General features: G+C 37.3%; 1 protein-coding gene across 2 annotated transcripts in view; it reads right to left on the bottom strand.

Moving 5' to 3' along the window:
* UGGT1 (UDP-glucose glycoprotein glucosyltransferase 1) overlaps nucleotides 1-19,585 on the bottom strand; it is a 121,755-nt gene that overhangs the window by 93,695 nt on the left and 8,475 nt on the right. For both annotated transcript variants that reach the window (XM_047722755.1, XM_047722756.1), the window contains exons 3-5: nucleotides 17,571-17,653; nucleotides 14,342-14,472; nucleotides 1,616-1,728 (exon numbers count right to left, since the gene is read on the bottom strand). In XM_047722755.1, coding sequence (XP_047578711.1) covers nucleotides 1,616-1,728; nucleotides 14,342-14,472; nucleotides 17,571-17,653 — 327 coding nt within the window. The remainder of the gene's footprint in view (nucleotides 1-1,615; nucleotides 1,729-14,341; nucleotides 14,473-17,570; nucleotides 17,654-19,585) is intronic.

Genomic DNA, 19,585 nt, shown 5'->3' with positions numbered 1-19,585 from the left:
ATGACAAACAATTAAAAATAGTTACCATCTCAGAAGAGGAGACACCATCGCTCTTTTCTTTATGAAGGCCTACAGTATTGTTTTAACAAGTTAAGTAAAGAGGGTTTTTTGTTTTGTTTTGTTTTTTGTTTTTTTGGAAAAAAAAAATTTTTTAAAGATTTTATTTATTTATTTGAGAGACAGAGATCACAAGCAGGCAGAGAGGCAGGCAGAGAGAGAGGGAGAAGCAGGCTCTCCGCAGAGCAGAGAACCCGATGCGGGGCTCGTCCCCAGGACCCTGAGATCATGACCTGAGCCAAAGGCAGAGGCTCAACCCACTGAGCCACCTAGGCACCCCTGGAAAAAGTTTTTTTAATCCACTAATTATGTTTACCCCAAGGGAACAGCACTTTACCATACAAGCCATTTTCAAATATCCATTTCTGAACCTGGAGATAGCTGGAACACATACCCTATTTTCTGGTTGTCATTCTGAGTAAAAGGCTCTCATGCCATTTAGTGAGCAGAGAACAAGTGCTGGGCAGATAACCTTACTAAAAAAAGAACTACCCCGCCTAAAATGCTCTCTGGTACAGCAGAGCAACACCACAGAGAGATCACTGTTATCCTATTTATAATGGCCTTAGAGAGAAGGTACAATGCAGTTACTGCCACAGCCAGACAGCAACAGGCACCTGTTATTAGCTGTCTACCACAGGAAACCTACCATTAAGTAAACAAGCCAGCCCATTAATTACCAAATTAATAGTCAAATTAAGCTTGCAATTATTTTTTAAATAGCCTTTTTCTGAAACTGATAGTACTCTGAGAGATCATTATCATCACTATCATTACTTCAGACACTGGCTTTAATACACAGGTATTCTTCCCCCTTCCCACAGGTATTCTTTATTAAGCTAATGACAAAGGCTCTCAGTCATTACTAAAGAGTAACAGTAATATTTAGTACTCTTATTATCTCCATTTCAAAATGAGACAGGGAAAGAAAGGTTAAGTAATTTGCCTAAGTTTACAAAACTATTTTAAGTAATGGAGCTGGGGGCGCCTGGGTGGCTCAGTGGGTTAAGCCGCTGCCTTCGGCTCAGGTCATGATCTCAGGGTCCTGGGATCGAGTCCCACATCGGGCTCTCTGCTCAGCAAGAAGCCTGCTTCCCTCTCTCTCTCTGCCTGCCTCTCCATCTACTTGTGATCTCTCTCTGTCAAATAAATAAATAAAATCTTTAAAAAAAAAAAAAAAAAGTAATGGAGCTGGGATTCAGCTAGTCAGTCTGGCTCCAGAATCCATACTCTAAGCAACTGTACCTACATACTACAAAACCTGTAAGAAAAATCCGATGATGGATTTGATATAGAAGAAAGCGTAATGGGGTGCTTGGGTGGCTCAGTGGGTTAAAACCTCTGCCTTCGGCTCAGGTCGTGATCCCAAGGTCCTGAGATCAAACCTCACATCAGGCTCTCTGCTCAGTAGGGAGCCTGCTTCCTCCTCTCTCTCTGCCTGCTTCTCTGCCTACTTGTGATCTCTGTCTGTCAAATGAATAAATAAAATCTTAAAAAAAAAAAAGAAGAAAGCATAATGCAATACATGATATTTAACACGAAGAAACACACAATCTACCTTTCAGATGCTGTGAGGAGAAGAGTCTCAAGGGTGTCAAAATCACAGGTCTTCTTTCCATGCACAGAAAAAAATGAATTACATCCTTCTGGTGGAGGCTCATCAGCTGCTATCTGCCATTTAAGACACAAGACATTCTTGTAATGATCTCTAACTAAAGAGTAAGGACATGAATATTCCAAGTAGGTAATTAGATGGCAATGAAGTCACATCAATAAAAGCAAAAATTAACATCTACTGAACCCCCATGATGTGACAGGATGTCAGAGTTTTTATGTGTCACTGTTTCTTATGTATTATTTCATCTAGCTCCTCCCAATATCACCCCAAGACGTACGTGTTACCATCATCGCCAAAACAGAACTTTAAGATCTATCTCAGAAAAATAACAAAAGATGTCCAGGGTATACAGTATGTATCTTGAAGAAAACTAAGCTTACACAGTCCCTATTAAGTATATTAAGTCCATATAATAAAATAATTGCAAATTAACCTGAAACCCCTCTCTGACATAGGAAGAATGACATGGCATCTAAAAGAGTAACTGGACCTAAAAAGGATTATAGATGGAAGATAAAATTATCTATGGAGCATAGTAAGACATTCCAGGGAAAGGCTGAATGAGACATGAGTTTATGTTTAAAGTGAAATGCATAAATGCCAACGCATAATGAGACAAGTCAAGCTGCAACTTTAATGAGGCACATTGAGAAGAGTGAGTACAATGAGATGAGAAAAGAAAGAATATAATGACAAGTACTGCAGTGTGCACTGTCATTTATGTAATGCATTAATAGTAAGATGTCCTTTTCTACAAACGTAAGAGAAATAATTCAGATATGGAAAAATGGAAAGCTTGCCATGAAAAACTGACAGGAAAACTTTTCATTACATTCTTCATTTTTCTGTGAATTATTATAAAACTTACAAAGAAAAGAAAGAATAATATGATAAAGTCCCATGTACCCATGACCCAGCTTCAATATTTTCACCTCATGGCCAATCTTATTTCATTCACCTTCCTGCCACACTCCAATGGATCATTCTGACACAAATCCCAAATAGTATCTCATTTGTAATATTTCAGTTTGTCTCAATAAAAGATCAGAGGTTTTTTTTTTAAATACCTATTACCACCCTTTTAAAATGTAATAAAATTCTGCATAGATGGCAACTAGCAATATGGTTTTTCAATCTTTCCAAGTTCCCTCATTAAAACATGAGGATTAAGGGCGCCTGGGTGGCTCAGTTGGTTAAGCGACTGCCTTCGGCTCAGGTCATGATCCTGGAGTCCCGGGATCGAGTCCCGCATCGGGCTCCCAGCTCCACGGGGAGTCTGCTTCTCCCTCTGACCTTCTCCTCGCTCATGCTCTCTCTCACTGTCTCTCTCTCTCTCTCTCTCTCAAATAAATAAATAAAATATTTAAAAAAAAAACATGAGGATTAAAACTGGATAGCAAATGGATCATGTTATGACAAACTGAATGGGAAAAAATATCCCTATGACATAAGACCTGCAGGTATCAGATGCCATTGAGAAGGAAGGAAAGGGATGTTTAATAACAGAGATTCTGATGATCCTGACAAAGAAAACCAAAGAGCCAACAGGTTTTCACCGTAAAGTATGGTGGGCCAATGCATTTGTCCCATCTAGTACCAGGTGAGCACAAGGAGGCCCATGAAAAGGTTAAAGGCTTAGGTTAGTTTAGCTGCTCCGTACTCTCAAAATTCACCAGCTAGTAGTACTTGCAAGGACAGGGCCCCACGGTAAGGAGAAACTACTGAGGGTGCAATGAAACTTGGGAGAGCACAGGGATATAGAGACAACTAAAGAGAAAGTCCAATGAAAGTGCAGGAGGGGAAAAAAGGAAATCCCAAAAACCATGCCACCATTTTTTTAAACCACCATACTTCTTTTTTTTTCTTTTAAGGTTTTATTTAGTCATTTAACAGAGAGGGAGAGTACAAGCAGGGAGAGCAGCCAGCAGAATGGGAGGGAGAAGCAAGCTCTCTACTGAGACAGGAGCCAGATGTGGGACTTGATCCCAGGACCCTGGAATCACGACCTGAGCCAAAAGCAGCCACTTAACGAACTGAGCTACCCAGGCGTCCCCACCATACTTCTTTTTAACACTACCTAAAATCAAAAGAAGAGGGAGCCATGCCAACCTTTAAAAGATAAGGAAAACCAATTTCACATCAAAAGGAGCAGAAAAGTCTCAACATCAAATCCTACACAAAGCTAAGAAAAGAGAAGGGGGTCAGAATAGAATAACATCCTTATTTTTTTTTAAGATTTTATTTATTTATTTGGCAGACAAAGAACACAAGTAGGCAGAGAAGCAGGAAGAGATGGAGGAAGGAGGCTCCCTGCTGAGCAGAGAGCCCGATGCGGGGCTCGATCCCAAGACCCTGGGATCATGACCTGAGCCGAAGGCAGAGGCTTTAATCCACTGAGCCACCCAGGCACCCTAACATCTTTATTTTTATAGATGAGGGCTGTACAAGAGAAATTTCAGCAACAACGGAAATCTTCTACATCTGCACTGTCCAATGAGGTAACCACTTACTACCAGTAACCATCAAACACTTGAAATTTGGCTGATGCAAATGAAGAGCTAAATTTTTTACTTCATTTAATCTAAGCTTATTTAAATTTAAACAGTCACACATAGCTACTGGCTACCATATTGGACGGCATAGCTAATAAAGCCATGTCAGAAAAACATAGACCAAAAACAGATGGAAATGTGAACTACTATTTTAAACAAGTTAAAATATATTAAGAAAATTGTATTAGACATAACAAAGAACCTAAGGCAGAATTAGAAAAACTAAGAAGTGAGGTGAAAGACTCAAGAGAAAAGAATCTAAAAAAGAAAAATCACTGCAAGGGATGCCTGGGTGACTTAGTCATTAAGCGTCTGCCTTAGGTTCAGGTTGTGATCCCAGGGTCCTGGGATCAAGTCCTGCACCAGGCTCCCTGCTCAATGGGAAGCCTGCTTCTCCCTCTCCCACTCTCCCTGCCTGTGTTCCCTCTATCACCGTCTCTCTCTGTGTCAAATAAATAAAATCTTTAAAAAAAAAAAAAGAAGAAGAAGAAGAAAGAAAAATCATTGCAGAAATTGAGACTAAACTAGAAGGGGCACAAAAACAAACATGAGAAGTAATGACTTAAAGAAACAGAAGATAGAAGGAGGAAATATTTAAAAATCAAAAAGAAATAAAGAGAAAGCAATTCAGAGAAAGTGACAATGAAGCTAGGCAAAGAAAGTGCAACATGCAGGGAGAGATTATATGAATTCCAAAACAAGGGACTAGAAAAAACTGTAAGTTTTAAGAAACCATTCTTGAAATAAAAAATGATCTGAAACTCTATATTAGTAAGTACATATTGGGTATCTGAGAATACTGACCCAGGACAATCACTCTCCAATTTTTTCAACATCATAATTCATTAGAATATAGCGTAAGCCACGTTAAAGAAAAATTAATAATCCTTCAGGGGTCTAGACAAAAGGACCAAGAGACTTTAAGAGAAAGAAAACAAGATTATCATCCAACTTTCTCCAAGAAGACTTTATGCTAAAAGAAAAAGAAATATTTTCAAGCGTAGGAAAGAAGATATAAAACAAGGACTTTATATCTAACATATATAAACACGCAAAACTGAGAAAATATTGTTCCCATGAGCCCCTCTTGAAGAATCTACCAGTAACCAAGAGTCAGAAAAGCCAACTAACTAAAGACATGTGGCAAAAGGACTGCTGGTGACACCCCGTCATCTAACAGTAAAATTTACAAGTCTTAGTGACAAAGAGAAAATCTTGAAAGCAGCCCAGGACAAGAAGTCTGTTACATACAATGGTAAAAATATTAGATTGGCAGCAGACTTATCCACAGACACCTGGCAGGCCAGAAAGAACTGGCATGATATACTCAGAGCACTAAATGAGAAAATCATGCAGCCAAGAATACTATATCCAGTAGACTATCATTGAAAATAGAAGGAGAGATGAAAAGCTTCCAAGACAAACAAAAACTAAAAAAATTTGTAAACACCAAACCAGCCCTATAGGAAATACTGAAAGGGGTCCTTTAAGCAAAGAGAGAGCCTAAAAGTAGTAGACCAGAAATGAACAGAGACAATATACAGTTAACAGTCACCTTACAGGCAATACAATGGCACTAAATTCATATCTCTCAATAGTTCCCCTGAATGTAAATGGGCTAAATGATCCAATCAAAAGACACAGGGTATCAGAACGGATAAAAAAAAAAAATCAATATACTGCCTACAAGAAACTCATTTTACACCCAAAGACACGTCCAGATTTAAAGTCAGGGGGTGAAAAACAATTTACTATGCTAATGACCATCAAAAGAAATCTCGGGGGGCACCTGGGTGGCTCAGTGGGTTGAAGCCTCTGCCTTCAGCTCAGGTCATGATCCCAGGGTCCTGGGATCGATCCCCGCATCGGGCTCTCTGCTCAGCAGGGAGCCTGCTTCCCTTCCTCTCTCTCTGCCTGCCTCTCTGCCTACTTGTGATATCTGTCTGTTAAATAAATAAATTAAAAAAAAAAAAAGAAAGAAAGAAAGCTGGGGTAGCAATCCTTATATCAGATAAATTAGATTTTAAGCCAAAAACTATAATAAGAGATGAGGAAGGGTACTATATTATACTCAAAGGGTCTGTCCAACAAGAAGACCTAACAATTTTAAATATCTATGCCCCTAACGTGGGAGCAGCCAACTATATAAACCAATTAATAACAAAATCAAAGAAACGCATTGACAATAACACAATAATAGTAGGGGACTTTAACACCCTCCCCTCACTGAAATGGACAGATCATCCAAGCAAATGATCAACAAGGAAATAAAGGCCTTAAATGACACACTGGATCAGACGGACATCACAGATATATTCAGAACATTCCATCCCAAAACAACAGAATACACATTCTTCTCTGTGAACATGGAACATTCTCCAGAACAGATCATATCCTGGGTCACAAATCAGGTCTTAACCAGTACCAAAAGACTAGGATCATTCCCTGCATATTTTCACACCACAATGCTCTGAAGATAGAACTCAATCACAAGAGGAAAGTTGGAAAGAACTCAAATATATGGAGCCTAAAGAGCATACTACTAAAGAATGAATGGGTCAACCAGGAAATTAAAGAAGAATTGAAAAAAATTGATGGAAAAATATGATAATGAAAGCACAACTGTTCAAAATCTGTGGGACACAGCAAAGGCAGTCCTGAGAGGAAAATATATAGAGAAACAAGCCTTTCTCAAGAAACAAGAAAGGTCTCAAATACACAACCTAATCCTACACCTAGAGGAGCTGGAGAAAGAAGAGCAAAGAAAGCCTAAACCCAGCAGGAGAAGAGAAATCATAAAGGTCAGAGCAAAAATCAATGAAAAATAAACCAAAAGAACAGTAGAACAAATCAACGAAACTAGGAGTTGGTTCTTCGAAAGAATCAATAAGATTGATAAACCCCTGGCCAGACTTATCAAAAAGAAAAGAGAAAAGACCCAAATAAATAAAATCATGTATGAAAGAGGAGAGGTCACAACCAACACCAAAGAAATATAAACAATTATAAGAAACATATTATGAGCAACTATATGCCAGCAAATTTGACAATCTGGAAGAAATGGATGCATTCCAAGAGATGTATAAACTACCAAAACTGAACCATGAAGAAATAGAAAACCTGAAAAGACCCATAACCAGTAAGGATATTGAAGCAGTCATCAAAAATCTCCCAACAAACAAGAGCCCAGAGCCAGACAGCTTCCCAGAGGAATTCTACCAAGTTGTTTTTTTTTTTTTTTAAGATTTTATTTATTTATTTGACAGAGAGAGAGAGATCACAAGTAGGCAGAGAGGCAAGCAGAGAGAGAGGGGGAAGCAGGCTCCCCACTGAGCAGAGAGCCCAATGCGGGGCTCGATCCCAGGACCCTGAGATCAAGACCCAAGCCAAAGGCAGAGGCCCAACCCACTGAGCCACCCAGGCGCCCTCTACCAAGCTTTTAAAGAAGTATTAATTCCTATTCTCCTGAAATTGTTCCAAAAAATAGAAATGGAAGGAAAACTTCCAAATTCATTTTATGAGACCAGCATTACCTTGATCCCAAAACCCAACAAAAACTCCATCAAAAAAGAGAATTACAGACCACTATCTTTGATGAACACTGATACAAAAATACTCACCAACTTACTAGCCAACAGGATACAAAAGTATATTAAATGGATTATTTACCATGACCAAGTGGGATTTATTCCAAGGCTGCAAGGTTGATTCAACATCCGCAAATCAATCAATGTGATACAATACATTATAAAAAGAAAGAACAAGAACCATATGATACTCTCAACAGATGCTGAAAAAGCATTTGACAAAGTATAGCACCCTTTCTTGATCTCAAAACTCTTCAAAGTGTAGGGATAGAGGGTCCATGCCTCAATATTATCAAAGCCATCTATGAAAAACCCACAGCGAATATCATTCTCAATAGAGAAAAACTGAGAGCTTTTCCACTAAGGTCAGGAACATGGCAGGGATGTCCATTATCACCACTGCTATTCAACACAGTCCTAGAAGTCCTAGCCTCAGCAATCAGACAACAAAAAGAAATTAAAGGCATCGGAATCAGCGAAGAAGTCAAACTCTCACTCTTTGCAGATGATATGATACTTCATGTGGAAAACCCAAAAGACTCCACTCCAAATCTGCTAGAACTCATACAAGAATTCAGTAAAGTCTCAGGATATAAAATCAATGCACAGAAATCAGCTGCATTTCTATACACCAACAACAAGACAGAAGAAAGAGAAATTAAGGAGTCAATCCCATTTACAATTGCACCCAAAACCATAAGATACCTAGGAATAAACCTAACCAAAGAGGCAAAGAATCTGTACTCAGAAAACTATAAAGTACTCATGAAAGAAATTGAGGAAGACAAAGAAATGGAAAAATGTTCCATGCTCATAGATTGGAAGAACAAATATTGTGAAAATGTCTATGCTACCTAAAGCAATCTATACGTTAATGCAATCCCTATCAAAATACCATCCATTTTTTTCAAAGAAATGGAACAAATAATCCTAAAATTTATTTGGAACCAGTAAAGACCTCGAATAGCCAGAGGAATGGTGAAAAAGAAAGCCAAAGTTGGTGGCATCACAATTCCACACTTCAAGCTTTATTACAAAGCTGTCTTCATCAAGACAGTATGGTACTGGCACAAAAACAGACACATAGATCAATGCAACAGAATAGAGAGCCCAGAAATGGACCCTCAGCTCTATGGTCAACTAATCTTTGACAAAGCAGGAAAGAATGTCCAATGGAAAAAAGAGTCTCTTCAACAAAAATGATGTCAGGAAAATTGGACAGCCACATGCAGAAAAATGAAACTGGACCATTTCCTTACACCACACACAAAAATAGGCTCCAAATGGATGAAAGACCTCAATGTGAGAAAGGAACCCATCAAAATCCTTGAGGAGAACACAGGCAGCAACCTCTTCAACATCAGCCACAGCTACTTCTGCCTAGGGGAACAACGGCAAAAAGGAACTATTGGGACTTCATAAAGATCAAAAGCTTTTGCACAGCAAAAGAAGCAGTCAACAAAACCAAAAGACAACTGACAGAATGGGAGAAGATATTTGCAAACGACATATCAGATAAAGGGCAAGTATCCAAAATCTGTAAAGAACTTATCAAACTCAACGCCCAAAGAACAAGTAATCCAATCAAGAAATGGGCAGAGGACATGAACAGACATTTCTGCAAAGAAGACATCCAGATGGCCAACAGACACATGAAAAAGTGCTCCACATCACTCGGCACCAGGGAAACACAAATCAAAACCACAATGAGACACCACCTCACGCCAGTCAGAATGGCTAAAATTAACAAGTCAGGGAATGACAGATGCTGGCGAGGATGTAGAGAAAGGGGAACCCTCCTACACTGTTGGTGGGAATGCAAGCTGGTGCAACCACTCTGGAAAACAGCATGGAGTTTCCTCCAAAAGCTGAAAATGGAGCTACCCTCTATGACCCAGCAATCGCACTACTGGGTATTTACCCTAAAGATACAAATGTAGTGATCCAAAGGGGCACATGCACCCAAATGTTTAGAACAGCAATGTCCACAATAGCCAAACTATGGAAAGGACCTAGATGTCCATCAACAGATGAATGGATAAAGAAGATGTGATATATATACACATACACACACACACACACACACACACACACACACACAATGGAATACTATGAAGCCATCAAAAGAAATGAAATCTTGCCATTGCAACGATGTGGATGTAACTTGAGGGTATTATGCTGAGCGAAATAAGTCAATCAGAGAAAGACAATTATCAAATGATGTCCCTGATATGAGGAATTTGAGGGGCAAAGTGGGGGGTTTGAGGGGAAGGAAAGGAAAAAATGAAACAAGATGGGATTGGGAGGGAGACAAACCATAAGAGACTCTTAATCTCACAAAACAAACGGAGGGTTGCAGGGGGGAGAGGGGTAGGGAAAGGACGGATGGGTTATGGACACTGGTGAGGTTATGTGCAATGGTGAGTGCTGTGAAGTGTGTAAGCCTGACGGTTCACAGACCTGTACCCCTGGGGCTAATAATACATTATATGTTAATTAAAATATAAAATTAAATCATGCAAGTAAAAAAAAAAAAAAAAGGACTGGTGGTGAGCATTAAAGATATAATTTATAGAACTTAGACGAAATGAGGGTTCAAGGAGGGAGTATAATATGAAACATCTATGCTCTAGGTTAGAATATATTCATTTTTAAAAATGGGGGAAGGGAAAATGGGGATCACTAAGCCAAAAGAAAAATTTTTAATTGTTTATAAAAATGTAACTGTGGAGGCACCTGGGTGGCTCAGTCAGTATGACTCTTGATCTCAGCTCAGGTCTTGACCTCAATTCAAGCCCCACACTAGGCTCTGCACTAGGCATGGGGCTTACTTAAAAAAAGGAAGAAAAGAAAAGAAGGAAGGAAGGAAGAAAGAAAGAAAGAAAGAATGTAATTGTGGAAATGATAGGACTACTGTTATTAAGGTTACTATGTATGTAACATGGATAAAACAAACAAGTAAACTACAAGATAGTCTAATTCTACCATCCCTTATAACCTTGAGAACCAATATTTTTAGTGTGGAAGAAAAGACCTATAGATGTAACAAAGTAGTCCTTAATTTGAATTGGAAATATCAGTATGAACGCATGAAGTATTTCATCTTTACATAGCTCTATCTATTTTGCCTTTAGATATACAAGTAGTCACTTCCCACCTCTACCCATTTAAAAGTCCTAAATACAATGACCAACCCATTGCACTGCGTATCCCTAGTGCCTAGATTGTGCTCTTAAAATACCATTCCTACCAAAAGAAAACAACAAGCAAACAAAAAATTTTAATGAGCCTCCTAGAGAAATAGTGGACCTCAAATCTATGGCCAGAGACATACAAGATAAATCTGAAACTACTTACCATACCCAGAGAGCAAGGAAGCAATCAAAGACTACCAGCATTACATCAAAAGAACTCAGTAGAATACTCACTTTGTTTTCCAAAGTTAGTACAAAGCTCAGTGATCAAAACAGTATAGTACTTTCACAAGTAAAGACATATCAACCAGTGGAGTAAAAAGCCCAGAAGTACACCCTCATACATACACTCAACTGATTTTCAACAAGGGTGCCAAGACTAATCAATAGAAAAAGGACAGTCCCTCAATAAATGATGCTGGGAAAACTAGGTATCTACAGGCAAAAGAATGAAGATGGATTCTTACTCTATAGCATATACAAAAATAAATTCCAAATGGATCAAAGACCTAACTTGAGAGCTAATATGTAACCATAGAACTCTTAGAAGAAAACATAGGGGTAAAGTTTCATGACACTGGATTTGGTTATGACTTCTTGGATACGACACCAAAAGCACAGGCAACAAAAGCAAAAATAAGATAAAACAGCTTCATCAAAATTTAAAAATTTTGTGCATCAATGGACACTATCAACAGTGAAAAGGCAACCCACAGAACATGAGAAAATATTTGACAAGTATATATTTGATAAATGATTAAAAGCCAGAGTATATAAAAAACTCCTACAACAGGGGCGCCTGGGTGGCTCAGCGGGTTAAAGCCTCTGCCTTCGGCTCAGGTCATGATCCCAGGGTCCTGGGATCGAGCCCCACATCGGGCTCTCTGCTTGGCAGAGAGCCTGCTTCCCTTCCTCTCTCTCTGCCTGCCTCTCTGCCTACTTGTGATCTCTGTCTGTCGAATAAATAAATTTAAAAATCTTAAAAAAAAAAAAACAACTCCTACGACAACAACAAAAATCAATCCACCTTAAAAATGGGTAACAACAAATAAAGGACAAATCTCCAAAGAAGAAACACAGATGGCCAATAAACACATGACAAGATGCTCCACATTGCTGGTCATTAAGGAAATGAAAATCAAAACCACAAGACACCACTTCCCACCCATAAGGACAGCCATTATCAAAAACCAGAAAATAACCCGAGTGCTGGGAAGTATGTGGAAAAAGTGAAATCCTGATACATTACTGGTGGGAATGTAAAATGGTGCAGCTGCTATGGAAACAGTTTGGTAATTCCTTAAAATGTTAAGAACAGAATTGCCATAAGATCCATGAATTACACTCTTCTGTATACACCCAAAAGAAATGAAAACAGAGACTCAATCAGACAGTCATAAACCAATGTTCCAAGCAGCATTATTCACAATAGCCAATGGAAGAAACAATCCAAATGCCCAATAACAGATGAATGGAGAAATCAAATGTGTTATATACATCCAATGGAATATCATTCAGTTATAAAAAGAAATTAAATTCTGATACATGGTACAACATGGATGAACTTTAAAAACATTATGCTATGAGAAATAAGCCAGACACAAAAGGACAAACACTGTACGATTCCACTTAAATGAGGTATCTAAAATGGACAAACTCAGAGATAGAAAATAGAATGGTGGTTACCAGCCAAGGGGGAGAGGGTAAGGGGGGGATGGAAAGTTATTATTTGAGGAGTATAAAGTTTTAGTTTTGCAAGATGAAAGGAGTTCTGAAGATGAATGGTGGTGACACTTGCATAACAATAAGAATGTCCTAAATACCATCATACTGCACACTTAAATTAATGCCCAAGATGATAAATCTTACTTTACCTACATTTTCCCACCAAAAAAAAAGTTGAAACAAAAAAACTAAATGGTTAAAGTAAAAGGCTGCTAGTGAACCAAACTCATTCAAAAACCTGGCAAATAGCAGGAAAGACTCAAGCATGTATTCTGCCTTCCCCACATGAACAGCACCAGGTGAGGGTATGTACAACAAAAAAAGAATGAGAGTCACCACTTTACATCCCACAAAGAATTAATGGATTAAGCACAGAGCAGGACTGACTGCTAAATCAAAAAGAGAAGAACAACATTGGTATCTCCTAATGAAACAGAACACTACCTATGCACTTGCCAAAAGGATGAAACACAATTCTCATTGAGCCTCTGGATCAGCTGTCAACGTGCCAGAACAGAGGACAGAGAAAAAGTTGAACTGCATCGTGAGTACCAACATGTGATCAACAAAATACAGACTGCAAAAAAAATTATTCAAAGAAAAGAAAGGAATAGAAGAAGAACCTGTAAATTCAACGCCCCCCCACCAAAAAAAAAATTATCAAAATTTTTAAAACTCAGCAAAACTAAACTATTGTGTGGAGATGCACTCTTAGGCAATATAATGATAAAGAAGTGCAGCAAGTCATTTCAACGGAGGTTGATAAAGTAGATCCTGTTGGAGGGTAAAAGGTAGCTGTGATAAGAGCAGAGCACAAGAAGGACAGGCTGCCAGAGGGCCTGGCTAAGTTCTACTTCTCGACCTGGGGGAAAATTACGAGTACTCGCTTCGCAAAAATTCATTATACTACATATCTCTTGTGAGTGGTTTTCTATGCCTCCTTTATTTTATAATAAGACAGTGGTTTTAAAATTAACATTTCTTTTACATCAAATATATGATCAGTGTATGCTCATCTTCGATTCTTTTTTTTTTTTTACAATGGCAGTCTGTTCAACTCAAAATCCAGTAAGATCCACACACTGCATTAAGATGACACATATTTTAAGTCTCTCTTGAAGTTCTTCCTTCCCTCCTTTCTTTCCTTATAACATTTGTTGAAGAAATCAGATCATTTAACTACAAATTTTCCTACATTCCAGATATTCTTATTACCCCTGTGATATTGCTTTGTATTTCCCATCCCCTGAATTTCCTGAGAACTGCTTTTAGATCTACGGCTGTGATCTGATTCATGGTCAATTGGTTTAATAAGACTGTATCTCCTATGCTGTGCTATATAAAAAGTCTGGTAGTTTCATTTATGTGTGGATATTCTTCTTTTCTTTTTAAATGAAAATAGTGCAAATTATGTTTTTTTACAAAAAAAAAAACCTGTGATCTGAAGATATAATGCCAGCTTTGCTTTCTATTTATAAACAAATCCTCAGAAATTTCAATCAGAAAAGTTATAGCTCTGTAACACAATGCCAGCACAACCACAATATATCCAATCATCATGCTATACCAGTCATAAAAAATACTCTTATCTCTAAGCACTGAATTTACCTGCTGGAAGGCTTGAATTGTAGCTGAATACGAATGAAGGGACAAACAAAATTTCAACAAATTCTGCTGTAGAGGTGACAGAAACTGAAATGCAGCTTCTAATATTGTGTGATAATAGGAATAATCAGTACCTGTCAAAGAAGAACATTATCCAAAATAATTACATATGACTAGATATATGCAAATAAGATAGTTCATAAAGTATAAAGCTATGTGTTACAGAGGTATACAGTGGCAAAATTTTACCACTCTCCTTTCTTGAATTGTTGTCAAATGCTTAGAATTCCCTAGAATACAGGAAGTAATTGGACTCTTCCTCTCTTCTTCCCTTTGTTCACATTATTCCCTCTACCTGGACTGCATCCATCCCACTTACCTGGATAACTAACTCCTACATACCTCCACAAGAATTCAGCTGTGACATCACCTACTCTGCAAAATCACTCCCAATCCCTACCCCATGCCTCACTGGACCAAGTACATCTTTTCTTTGATCCTATAATATTTCTCTGCTTACCTCTTTCAATTACCACATCATTTACGAAATTATTTATTCACTACCTACCTCTCTCCAAATAGTTTTTGAGCCCCCACAGGCAGAAGGTTTATTGTATTTATCTTTGTATCCCCAGTGCCTATTATATGTTTGTTATTCACTCAAATAACCCAACAAAACTGAGCAGTGTGATGAGGAAGTACAGAGTGTAAAAGGATATTAACAAAACTGTAGTTTGGGAAGAAGCATTTAAACAACTGGAACAAACTATCTGAGGTGGAAAAAAAAAATACATGTACCAGTATGAAAAAATCCCCAGAATATATTGTTAAAGTACAAGGTACAAAGCAATATACAGTTGAACCTTGAACAACACAGGGTTTAGGGGCATCAACTGCCCCATCAGTCAAAAATCCACATATAGGGGTGCTCAGTGGGCTAAGCCTCTGCCTTAGGCTCAGGTCATGATCTCAGGTCCTGGGATCGAGCCCCACACTGGGCTCTCTGCCCAGCGGGAAGCCTGCTTCCCCCTCTCTCTGCCTGCCTCTCTGCCTACTTGTGATCTCTGTCAAATAAATTAATAAAATCTTTAAAAAAAAAATCCACATATAACTTTGACTCCCCCAAAACTACTAATAGCCTATAGGTGACAGGAAGCTATACCGATAACATAAAAGTAAATTAACACACATCTTGTATGTTATATGCAATTTTATGCTGTAATCTCATAATAAAGCTAAAGAAAATGTATTAAGAAATCATAAAGAGAGAGTGGGTGCCTGGGTGGCTCAGTCAGTTAAGCGGCTGCCTTCATCTCAAGGTTCTGATCCCGGGATCCTGGAATCGAGTCCTGCATTGGGCTCCCGGCTCAGCAGAGAGCCTGCTTCTCCCTCTCCCTCTGCCTGCCACTCTGCCTATTTGTGCTCTCTATCTCTCTGTCAAATAAATAAACAAAATCTTAAAAAAAAAAAAAAAAAAGAATCATAAAGAGAAAATACATTTAAGTACTATACTGTATTCACAGAAAAAAAATCTGAGTATAAGTCAACCCATGCAGTTCAAACCCATGTTATTCAGGGGTCAACTGTACATAGTGAGCTATCTTTTTTACTGTTAAGAAAGAATGAGAAATAAGAATACATATGATGTATTTGTTGTTAAAAAAAAAAAAACACTGAAGGCTAAACAAAATAATTTAAACAATTATAAAAAGCAAGGGAGAAACAGGAGGGGGACAGGGAAAGAAAAAGATTTTTCTTTATAAGCCTTTTAAAAGTTTGACTATTGGGACGCCTGGGTGGCTCAGTTGGTTAAGCAGCTGCCTTCGGCTCAGGTCATGATCCCAGCATCCTGGGATCGAGTCCCACATCGGGCTCCTTGCTTGGCAGGGAGCCTGCTTCTCCCTCTGCCTCTGCCTGCCATTCTGTCCGCCTGTGCTCGCTCTCTCTCCCGCTCTCTGACAAATAAATAAAATCTTAAAAAAAAAAAAAAAAAAAAAAAAAAAGCTTGACTATTAAATCATATATTATGTATCAAAAAGTATTTTTGAGGAATATAACTAACATTTTAAAAAGTAAAATATAAAAGGTTCTATATGGCATTAGCATCTCCTAAGCAGAAAAAGACACCAGAAAGAAATACTTAAAATGTTGCCAGAATGTTAATGGTCAATACCTTTGGGTGGTGGGACAATGGATAATATTTCAAATAAAATATTTAACACACTTTTATGATCACTTCCAAGAATTCATACTACCCCAACTTTAACCAAGAACACATTATCATTTATATTAAGGAAATTTCATTTTAAACATCAGAGTTCAAATTTCATTATAAAACCCACTTCAATAAATTTGTTTTATGAAATTGTAAACTAAAAGTAAAATGATTTTTTTTGGTAACACAAACAATTCCAGTTGACTCTAAATTATGTAACTCAAACTACAGATGCTTGCTCAAACCTTTATGTACTAATATCACAAAAAAGAAATTCAGACTTGGCTTTTAAAATTTGTATTATTTTAACTAAAAATCAAAAAGTTAAAATCAATTCAGTTAAATATTAATAGCAATCACTTTGTTTTCACACATTTGCTCTACAACAAGGCCTGTCAACGTAACATTCAAGGTTTTAGCTACCCAAGTTATCTGCAGCTTTAACTAGTAATGTTTATACTACAAACATCCATAAAGCTTATATTGAACTAGAAAGTGTGAATGCACATCATAAACTGTAAACAAGTGATACAGTTGACAATGGCATTCATCTGATACCTCAACACTCAAGCTATGGGTGGCGGGCAGGCATAACAGGAAACATTTTGGATGGCACTAACTTAATGATAACGAACCTAACAGAGAACAGATCAGTTGTGCAATTAGTTCATAAAAAAAGAAAAAGGGAATCAAATCAATGGTAATTAAGTTAATACTAAATGATTTTAAATGAATTTGACTTCTATAAAATATTCATATAGCACTTCTAATAAAACAATACAAAAGAACAAAAACAAGCAGGGAGAAAGAAATCAAAGGTAGTACTTATAGACAAAGCGATAAACTGCTTCAAAAGCATTAGTTTGTGTTGGCTCTGCTGACTACCATCACAACTCTAGTCATTAAGATAAAAACATTTTCCTTTAATTGCTAAGCCATAAATACTGTGAAAGAGACCATTTTTTCCTAATATTTTCCCAGATACCAAAGTCAAAGAAGCATTTGCTTCAATTTTACCGTGATGATCGGATGATCCAATATTTTGACTGGCTTCTACAAAATTCCAAAATTTCTCTTGACTGTCTTCTGCTAAAAACTCACTGGGAGAAAAGGGGGGAAATATCAGAAATAAAACAACTTAATAAAATCTTCTAATGTAAGCTACATTACTAAAGAAAGTAAAAATAGGTTTTTAAGTTTCCAAATATCCAGAGTTTGGCTTTTATAATATACATTATACACAAGCATGTATAATATATATTCTAATGATAAGCAAGTCTTATTAGCTTATTGACTATTGATAACTAATTAGCTTAGTAGCTTACTCACTTATTCATATTAATAGCCTAATAGGTATTCCATAAGAAACCTGGAACAACTATGTAACAACAGGAAAGTTCCAATATAAATAAAGCTTATGAAACCCTATTTTGTTGAAAACGCTGTTGGTAATAGCAGAATTACAAACTGACAATTCTAGTACTAGTTCTGTTCATTTATTCTCTGAAAGACCTTACAAATTACAAAAAAAAAGGTGTTTTGCCTAAGGTTCTCCCAAGGAAACCATGAACCCTAGAGAAATTTCTAGGAGACTAAAGGCAGCATGTTGTTATCTTTTAATATCCATAAATCCAAATTTTCAAGATCACCAAATTTCAGTTCAATAAAATAAGTTCTTAGAACTTAATGCCACCTTAATTTTTTCTTGACTTTACTCTACAGACCTAAATAATGGCCATTCTAAATTTCCCTTCATTCCAGAGTCTAAAATCACTAAAAGAAAATGTGTGTACTGATCAAATGATTCATGTAAATTAGTCATCTTCTCCTCTGAAACGGAATACTAATGTAGTGATGATCTTTCACTGTCTTAAAGCAAACTACAGATCTGGATCTCAGCTTACCTAGCCAAAGGAAGACTTTCCCATTACTTGTCAACACTGGGGTGTACAACTCTCACTCTACTCCACAGCTAGACACAGAAATATGGGAAAAATAAGAAACATTTCCTGGTAACACACAGCCTCTCTAAAAATAGGTTTCTGAAAATACCCATTATCATGATTTATTAAATTATTTAGTACCTCCTTGAATGTGGGATTTTTCTAAGCTTTCTAGGCTTATGGTCTAAGAAAACAAGATATTAAGACAAATAGATTATGATATGCAAATAAACACTAAATTCACAAATTAAAGCTGCATTCACAAGATAGGCTTGTGGAAAAGGGGGGAAGGATAATACACTCAAAGGTTATAATGGTGAGAACAAGGATTCACTGAAGCTAAGACCCTCCTGTAAAGGCCAACTGCAACTAAATATACGCTCCTCATATAATTACAGGAAAACTTGAAATATATATTCTCCCTCAACCCACTGCATAAATAAGTCTTATGACACCTAAGTTTCAAACAGTCCTAAGAAAATTAATTACTAGATTCACTGAACTAATCCAAGGAGGGTAAGAACAATACAAGATAATATTAAAAGGAATGCTGCCATTTGTTTACAGTATAATTCAGTTTGCTTTTCATTTTAAATTCTTGTTTCACTTCTTATTCTTATTCCACTGAGTAAAACAGCTACAGTTTTTCAGATGAAATTATATGATATCTAGGATTTGTTTTAAAATAGTCCAGGGGGATAAGGGAGGAGGGTGGTGTCAGTTATGGATTAATTGACTTGAGTTGATAAGAGCTAAAACTGGGTGACAGGTAGAGGGAGAGCACATTATATGTACCATTCCACTTACAAATGTTTTGAAAGATCACAATAAAAAGTTTTTAATCAATGACAAAAGGAAAAAAAAAAAGCCATAAACAACCTGAATGTCCACCAGATAGCAAAAATCTGGTAACTTGTTTTCTAGATTTCCAAAGTTACAGTTGGAGATAAGAAATGGTCTTTCTTCCATAAAGAAGTAGAAAGGGAAGGGAAATGAATATTTAAGGAGGGCTTACTATGTGATGGGCACTATGCTTGGCCTATTCACTCATGTCCTTAAATCCTCACAGCCACCCTGATTTAGAATCAT

This window comes from Lutra lutra, chromosome 3 (genome assembly GCF_902655055.1).
Source record: "Lutra lutra chromosome 3, mLutLut1.2, whole genome shotgun sequence".
In the NCBI taxonomy this organism is placed as follows: domain Eukaryota; kingdom Metazoa; phylum Chordata; class Mammalia; order Carnivora; family Mustelidae; genus Lutra; species Lutra lutra.
The sequence above is the reverse complement of the archived record's forward strand: the minus strand, read 5'-3'. Positions and strand labels throughout refer to the sequence as shown.